General features: G+C 44.6%; 2 protein-coding genes across 2 annotated transcripts in view; both read left to right on the top strand.

Moving 5' to 3' along the window:
• The window catches only part of LOC104133150 (arylacetamide deacetylase-like 4), a 6,993-nt gene extending 2,316 nt beyond the window's left edge, over positions 1 to 4,677 (top strand). The window contains exons 2-4 of the mRNA XM_035901853.1: positions 2,727 to 2,943; positions 3,145 to 3,208; positions 3,903 to 4,677. Of these exons, the coding sequence (XP_035757746.1) occupies positions 2,727 to 2,943; positions 3,145 to 3,208; positions 3,903 to 4,677 (1,056 nt within the window). The remainder of the gene's footprint in view (positions 1 to 2,726; positions 2,944 to 3,144; positions 3,209 to 3,902) is intronic.
• A 288-nt stretch (positions 4,678 to 4,965) lies between these two features.
• CUNH1orf158 (chromosome unknown C1orf158 homolog) lies at positions 4,966 to 8,473 on the top strand. Its single transcript, XM_035901854.1, is given in 6 exon segments — positions 4,966 to 4,991; positions 5,331 to 5,475; positions 6,380 to 6,493; positions 7,380 to 7,557; positions 8,188 to 8,334; positions 8,337 to 8,473. Coding segments are annotated over 6 exon segments (747 nt in total).
• The last annotated feature ends 365 nt before the right edge of the window (positions 8,474 to 8,838 follow it).

Below are 8,838 nucleotides of genomic sequence, written 5' to 3' on the forward strand. Positions count from 1 at the left end.
CGGTGGGTTGGTGTGGGGGTGTGGGGGTGTGTAGGTGTGGGGGGGTGTAGGTGTGTGAGGGTGTAGGTGTGTGTGGGTGTAGGTGTGTGTAGGGGTGTGGGGGGGTGTAGGTGTGTGAGGGTGTAGGTGTGTGTGGGTGTAGGTGTGGGGGGGTGTTTCTACCCCAGCTGGGGGCCCTACAGCATTTCGCAGGTCTGCCTGGGCCAGGGTCCCCCGCACAAGCTCTGGCCCATGGGGACCGCGCTAGGAAGCAAAAACCCTGGAAGAGCCTGGGTCCGGCTCCGCACGCTGCCCCCACGTGTGGGGCTGGCGGGGGGGCCCCCCCGGGGGGGGGGGGGGGGGGGGGGGGAGGGACTGGGCTGGGATGCTGCTGGCCTCATGGGCAACTCCACGTTCAGCAGCAGCAGGCTAGGGCCTGCAGGAGGAGGTTGCCAAAGGGCGGTGTTGATTTAAGCCTGGAATTCAGAGCAGAGCTGGCGTTTTGTCTGGTAACTTCCAGCCACTTTAGGCGAAGTCACCTTGCACAAGGAAGACTACAGCCCTTCCCCTGCTCCCGCCACGGGGATGCTGCTGGCCTCATGGGCAACTCCACGTTCAGCAGCAGCAGGCTAGGGCCTGCAGGAGGAGGTTGCCAAAGGGCGGTGTTGATTTAAGCCTGGAATTCAGAGCAGAGCTGGCGTTTTGTCTGGTAACTTCCAGCCACTTTAGGCGAAGTCACCTTGCACAAGGAAGACTACAGCCCTTCCCCTGCTCCCGCCACGGCTGACATTTATGGCACAAAATCCGTTTAGGGCTGCTTTATTTAATCCCTGGACTCCCTTTTGCAGCATTGCATAAACGGCATTAGAGCTCTCCTAAACTGCCACTTGCCATATCTTTTAATTTTTTTTAAATCTTCAATTTTCTCCTTCACTCCTTTAGCCGCAACATTGCCTTTGCTACCACACAGACCTTGTTTTCCTCCACACCGTTTGTTACACCGTGTACATCCTCTCGAAAATTATTGACACAGCTCCCCAGTTCCCCTGAACCCCACTAGCAGCTGACAAGAAGGGAACGGATAAACACAGACTCTCATTGGGCATTTAAAATTGGCATCTTGAGCAGTAACTGAACTGTGACCGTTTACTTGTTTGATTCCATTAATTAATTTGGCTCCCAACTTCTTGTTTGTTCACTTGCTACATCAGATTAATACTCTAGCCTGCAAGATCATTGCAAGAGCACTGGGAAAGGAAGCTTCTTGACTGCGCTCAGTAAATCCATTGTGCAAATAAAAAGCGGTAACTAACTCGCACAGCACAACTTAGCACTTAAGATTCGCAAATTCACCGAGTTCAATGGTCTCATCCAGGAATATTAGTTTATGCAATGAAGAACTATTAAAGCTTTTATTGCTGTTTCTATATACGGCGTTTTTTTGTTGCTATCAAGTATAAATAAAACAAGAACGAGCACAAAGGTGTTCAGGACAACACAGACAACTGCATCCAGCTCTGGAGCCCTCAGCACAAGGAGGACATGGAACTGTCGGAGCGGGGCCAGAGGAGGGCTACTAAAATGATCCGAGGGCTGGAGCCCCTCTGCTCTGAGGCCAGGCTGGGAGAGTTGGGGGTGTTCAGCCTGGAGAAGAGAAGGCTGCGGGGAGACCTGATTGCAGCCATTCAGTGCTTAAAGGGGGCCTAAAAAGATGGGGAAAATCTTTTCAGCAGGGCCAGCTGTGACAGAACAAGGGGGGATGGTTTTAAACAGAAGCAGGGTAGGTTTAGACTGGATATAAGGAAGAAATTCTTTACAATGAGGGTGGTGAAACACTGGAACAGGTTGCCCAGAGAGGTGGTGGAGGCCCCATCCCTGGAAACATTCAAGACCAGGTTGGACGGGGCTCTGAGCAACCTGATCTAGTTAGCGGTGTCCCTGCTCCCTGCAGGGGGGTTGGACTGGGTGACCTCTAGGGGTCCCTTCCAACCCAAAACATTCTATGATTCTATGAAAACATACACACCAAGGCAGCCAATTTGGATGGCCTATGTAAAATTTCGAATGTGATATTAGGATGACACTGGATTTGAGTAACGGAAGTAAATTTTTTATAGTCTGCAGGATGTGAGCGCTTGGGGAAATTGTTCTTCCTGAAGGAGAGAGCTTTATTTTTACCAGACAACGGGGGTCAAATTGCTGTATGTGAAGCCTAGATTTTTCAGTCTGATTCTTCAGATCCCAACTGGTATGAGAAACAGTAGAACTTCTCCTTTGCGGTAGAACTAATCTAGGCAAACTTAAACCAAGTAGTGTTTCCTGACTCTCTCCTGGGATTTCTCACTTCCTTAGGACTGGGCATTCATATCAAGGGAACCAACCGTGGAGTTACTTTTCCTCACTGTTTTCCATGGGTTTGTTGAGGCGAACCCAAGGACAAACCAAACTGTTCGCATGTGCTCTCCCATCAGTACTTGGTATCCATAGAGGGCGTTTGGGAGATGCTGCATGGCCAGAGCCTCCTCTGCAAACAGGCCTCATGCTGGTTACTCTGACTTCTTGTACTGCCACTATTATCTCTTCCCATGGTCTATTAATATTTTACATTACCACTTTTTTTTTGTAAGCTCTCTGCTTCTTTAAAGTTTCCCTCAAATACAGTTCCATGTAAGTATGACACAGAGTTTTTTATACCTTTTCTAGCTCAAGACTTTTAAAGAAGCCTTAATTTCTTTTACCTTTAACAGGGAAGGATTTTGGAGAAGACTGGACTTTGTAGTCAAATCACTTTTGGCCGATACGTGCGACAGGGACGGAAACTAGGGGTGGATCCAAAGCTCTTTATCCAGGATCTGCAGTTCAACAAAGTACCTGTGAGGGTTTATCAGCCTAAAGCTATCTCTGACGGGCGAAGGAGAGGGATCATCTTCTTTCATGGAGGAGGCTGGGTATTTGGGAGTCTCGGTAAGATACTTGCTGGAGGAATTATAGTAATGTAGAAAGAACATTCTCATCTTTTTATAAAATTGAAATAAGAGGAGGTTTCAGCATGTGATTTGGGGGGAAGTCTGAAGACAAATACATGTCTTTCTGGAACAAACGTTCCCTAGCTGTCTCAAAGATTAGGGCAATAGCAAAGCACTAACAAAAATATTTCTTTTCCAGATACCTATGAAAAAGTATGCCGCTACCTATCCAGAGAAAGTGACTCGGTAGTTGTGTCTGTTCAGTAAGTGAACCCTACCCAGTTCTGTTGGTTGGAGATCGTTGTCGCTGTGGTGCCGCAGCAGAGCTGCACTGGTTTTGGAGATGTTCTTTTTTGCAGAAGAATTTCTGTAGATTTCCGTGAAGTCCATAAAGAGACAAATAATAATAATGGAGATTTCACAGCTCTTAACTGTTCATGCCCTGACATACACAGAAAAGACCCATCTGGAAATATTTGGCACACTAAGAAAATCTATAAAAGCCAATCAAAAACTTAGGTGAAAAAAGCCTTCCTTGTGCTGAACATATGAACATGTAATAAGAGGCTCCAAACAATTGTGAGTTATAGAAAAAGAGAGAATAATCACACTGTATCGCTCCCATTTTACACACAGGAAGCAGAGGCACAAAGTTATTAAATTATCTTGTCAAGAATACACAGGGAGTTTTCGGCATGATTAAGAAACCTACAAAGTCTTGGTCAGACTCTTAATCAGAAGACGATCTGACTTTGCTGGTCCTTGTGATTGAATAGACAATTTGCAGCTTATCCGCAATCACTACCTGAGGAATGCCTCCTTAGGAGGTAACGAATATCCTGACCTGGAGGAAAACTACCCCAAAATGACAGGGCTGGAAGACAGCATAGCATACCATTTCCTGATTAATACTAATGACATTGCCTTCTCTTATACTTGTCTCCTTTTGTGTATTAGGTATCGTTTAGCTCCTGAACACAAATACCCTGCTGCGTATGAAGACTGTCTTAATGCTACCATACACTTCATGAATAATATTGAGCACTATGGGGTGGATCCTGCCAATGTAATTGTCTGCGGGGACAGTGCTGGGGGCAATCTCGCAGCGGCTGTAAGCCAGACCCTTACAGGGAGATCAGACCTCCCCAGACTGCGTGCTCAGATCTTGATCTACCCAGGCCTTCAGGCACTGGACTTCAATTTACCATCCTATCATCAAAATCGAGGAGTCCCTCTCTTATTCCGAGAACGTGCTGCTTTCTTTGCTTTGCAGTACCTGAATGGGCATGCATTGCACATGCAAGAGGTCTTGGAGGGCTCTCACATTCCTCCAGATATGAGGCTGAAGTATAGGAAGTGGGTGAGTCCAGATAACATCCCCGATAAATTTAAGGTCAGAGGAGTGAAGCCACTTAGGTCCACTGATTTCATAGCTGAAGTTTATGAGACAGTGAAAAGATTCTGTGAGCCCAACCTGTGTCCGCTGTTGGCCGAAGATGCTATTGTTCACCAGCTGCCCGAGTCTTTCATCTTGACTTGCGAGTACGATGTGCTGAGGGACGACGGCTTGCTTTACAAGAAGAGACTGGAGGACAATGGTGTTCGAGTGACCTGGTACCACCTCGAGGATGGATTCCATGGAGTCATAAGCCTGTATGATTATTGCGGTTTCTCATTTCCAGCTGGGAAAAGGGGATTGGACAGCGTCGTTAACTTCCTAAAAAGCCTATAGTAAACATCTTAGATTCCACGAGTCTGTTCATGCCTCAACCTAGGAAAATATCTTTTTAGGATATTTAGTACCAGGTGATAGGTAGTAAATGAAGGGCAGCCATTAACAATGGTAAGTGAGGCTCATCAGAACCTCATTCCAGCTATTAGTTGGAACATGGAATATGCAAACCTTATGCAAGCTTGTACCATGCTGCAAGCCCTTCCCTTTAGCTCTGTCAATAATGAACAACATTTTAAATTAACATCCTGGTTTGTCCCACTTGTTTAAAATAAAATGTGTCTGTCTATGAAGAGAGACTGTGTGTTGTGCAGGTATGTGTGACGCGTCGGTGTAGAGGAGTGTGTCATTTAGATCACAATGTTTGAGGCATACTCTGTGCTCTGATTCTGAGCTTTATTAGAGAAAATAACCCATCTGCCTCCAGTGGGTTAGGAGCCCTGTGTTGCTCAACAGACAGTATGGTGCAGCCTAGAATGTGGTTACTGGAACGACAGTCACCGTGGGGACAGCAAACACAAATGGTTCTACAGCCAAGCACTTCCACACATCGCCCACGTTTCTCAGCGCACAGGCGGGCGGAAGCGCAGCCCCTTTCTGCCCTAGTTCTAGCAGTGGGCTACTGAGTAATCTCTCACCCATGTAACTGGAAGGACAGTTCCACAACCAGGGAGGGTAGCACTGGTGAGACAAAGAAATATGACTGCATCATACAGGGATGGACAGGACTGGTGGAAAATTGAACGCAAATACTCTCCTAAAGTTCTTGTTGGAAACTGGCTGGAAGAGAGGAAAAGGGTAAGATCGGGAAGGAAGTGTGAGAGCAGGAATAGGGTGGGTCGGAACCAATGTTGTGGAGGAGCATGCAGCTGCAGGAGTAAGCTAGAGTCCAGGCTCATCTCAGAAGAGTGACAGAAGGGAGGATAAGCATCTGGCTTGGCCTGTATGAATTAATTTTGTTTATGATCTGCCAGTCAGAAGCAATACTGGGGTGTGGATCATAGTTTGTGGGTCACACTGGACATAGCATCAGCCAATTGCAAATGCTATAGCACTTGTTATGGCAGTCACTTCAGACCACTATACAACTTACATGCAACTATACAACAACAATACAACTTAATAATATATACCAACATGCTACAAGAGGCTTCATTAACCCTTCCATAAGTTAATATGTATTATTACTTGTATCAGAGGTTCTTTACTATTTCGGACCTGCTCTATAGATTGCATGCCCTGCTTAAGAGCTGAGCAAAATTTTATCATCAGACATTTAATTTTGTCAAAACAGGACAGTTAGGTTCAATACTGGAGCTGTTAGGGCAAATCCTCCTGACTCTGCTAAAATTACTTCTTTAGAAGACTGGCCTGCTGCGGCAGAAGTAGGAACAAAAGGAAAAAATAACAGAGGGGTTCATTTGTCCTTTTCAGATCCTAGGCAGGTGAAAGTACTTAACACAGAACCATGAATAATTTTTCAAGGACTGTACAATATCTTATTTACACCAGGGAATCAACCCAGAATTTTACAATGGCTCATTATACCATCTGACTTTGCCATCTGAGAAAAAGTACGTAGCGCAGAGTTCTTTCCAAATAAGTGCTTTTTAAATGCGTAGATGAAGAAAGCAGCACTGGAACAGAGCTTCCGTAACTATTGGATTGCCTTAGCTATACTGAGTGTTGTGTCTCTCTCCAGTTTATAAAAGACACTGGGAGATTCGGCAGCAGCACATACAGAACAGACTTCATCTGCTTCCCAGATCACAAACCAGACCAAACACTAAGGAGAACCATGATGGAGAAATTTGAGGTAAGTAAAAGAAATTTCAAATGTAGGGCCGTGCATGCCAATATTCCAAACAGTGATGCTCTTTGACTAATGCCTAAATCACATTTTACATCCTGAAACACCTATATGTGTAAAAGAAGGCACTGCAGCTCCATGGCCAGTTTACAGGATCCAGAGCTCTCTTGTATGTTTGATTAAAGCCTTTCAAGGCTAGACAAACGGCACATACTTCTTGGTACTCTCTGTTTTTTTCCCAGCCTCTGCCTTGGAGGGTGCCTAGGGCACATGGAGAAAACCAGCGTGTTACTACCAGCTAGGACTGGGAACTGTGTCTTCAGGACATTTCGTGGGCTATCATATGAGCTTGCTGGTAAAAGAGGATTATTTTCATCAGCACACCTCTGATTCATAGGAACAAACTACACTTAAAATGAGTCCCAAATCTGTCACAACAATACCTTCCCCACAAGTAACATCTGCTAGAATGTTCCTTTCTCCAAGGTGCCTCTCTGTCCCCAAACATTCTTATCATTCTCTCCTGACAGACAGTTGGAAGGTAGCACATACAATGCTAGTGCACAATGAAACACTTAAGCAGCACAAGACAACCAGCTTTTCATTTGCAGGCTCCTTAAACGTATCTGCAAATCCGTGATGCGTGTGTTGAAATCAGACTAATCAGATCCCATGACATGCAGATGTAGTAGCTTAATTTAATTGGAAATTTACTTTACTTGAAATGCAAATGCCCTTATTTTCAGGCATTAAATTATAAGTAAAAGTACTGTAAGTAGTGACAAAATTTTGTGGTATCACTGATAGTAGGGTCTGACTCAAAAGTATGCTAGACCATCTGAATGCTGTCTGCAAAGACAAACGGCATGGTTTCATGTACATCTCATTTCAGGGCCTGCCAATGCAGCACTTCTTCACCCATCATGAGGAACCAAGAAGCTGGAATTTAGTATCAGAGTATGACGATGAATACAATAGACATGGTTACAACCCGGTGCTGCCTCCCTGCCGTAGCTGGAATGGACGCAAGCTTGCCTGGACTCCTCAGAAATCAGATTTCCCCATTCTTGGTAGTCTTTGGCATTATTAATTCAATCAAAAGGAACATGGTGCAGTGGTCAATATATAGACTTAGAGCCAGGAACCTCCTCCTGTTTTAATTCTGAAAATGGATCTTGCCCTGACTTCTGGCTACTTTCTTACATAGTCAGTAGCTTATTTTTCTGATTGATAAAGTGGAAATGTAATCCATATGACGATACTTAATCACCACAGGAAGCAGCAAAGGATCGCATCAATGAACACGTTTCTCTCCCCTATGCAATAACGCAAGACACCAGCTGAAAGCAAGGAGAGCTGTGAGATACAACTAGCAGGAGAATTCATGGAGTATTGTTATATTTCTGAATTTAAGTGACATCCACAGCTCCGCTACCTTTTTTAGTATCTGCCAGAGAGACTATGAAGAATCAGGACTCCTTACATTTATACCATGACTGCTGTCCTATTGATACCTAATAGTGTTCTTCTCTTCCAGACAGAGGGTATAGACACACATGCTCTGAGAAGAAAAAGATCTGTTTTGTCCTTAATCTCCTGTCAAAATAGTAAAATATTCCCTATAACAACTGTGGAGTAAAAACACCAGGACCAAAAATTCAATTCCATAATTTCTAACATTTAATCATTTCCTGTCCCAGCACCACCCACCAACTATGGCCTTCTTGATCACCTGATGAAAAAATGGCATAAGAAAGAAGCCGGAGTGATGAACAGTGTCTACACCATTTCCTATGGAAGCCCACCGATTTCTGCTTTTGCCACTCATCGGCTAACACAATCAGCTAAAACTCTGACCTTCCTTCCAACCGGGGACACCTTCCCCAGAATGATAGTAGAATCCTGGACTATGAAGGGGGTCAGAAATAGCTGCAAGCCATCAGCCAACTGGTGAGAGACAGAAAAGCAATGGACGCCTCTGTGTAAACTGCTTAGGGTGATCTTAAGTACTACTTAATATAGCTTGTTGCTCATGTACGTAAGAGTGATCTGTTCCACGTGGAAGGAATGAGAATTAGGTTATATAGGCAGAGGGCTGTCTACTAGTTAAGACACGTTGCTGCTTTACATTCTGACCTGCTGCTGGCTGGGAATATTTCAGAAGATATTAAATCACTGTAAACAAAATTTTCATCTGTTCGTTTCTAGTCAATGCATAGTTTCAATAAGAAAAAAAAAATCACCAGGGTGGGATTGAACCTGAAAGGACATTAATCTCTTAATTTCTTTGTCCTTAGTTGTTTTTTCACTTTAACACAGATTGCTATACTTTTCTTTAAAGAAAGAGGAGA

Source organism: Egretta garzetta, unplaced genomic scaffold (genome assembly GCF_000687185.1).
Source record: "Egretta garzetta isolate BGI_Z169 unplaced genomic scaffold, ASM68718v1 scaffold69, whole genome shotgun sequence".
NCBI lineage: Eukaryota > Metazoa > Chordata > Aves > Pelecaniformes > Ardeidae > Egretta > Egretta garzetta.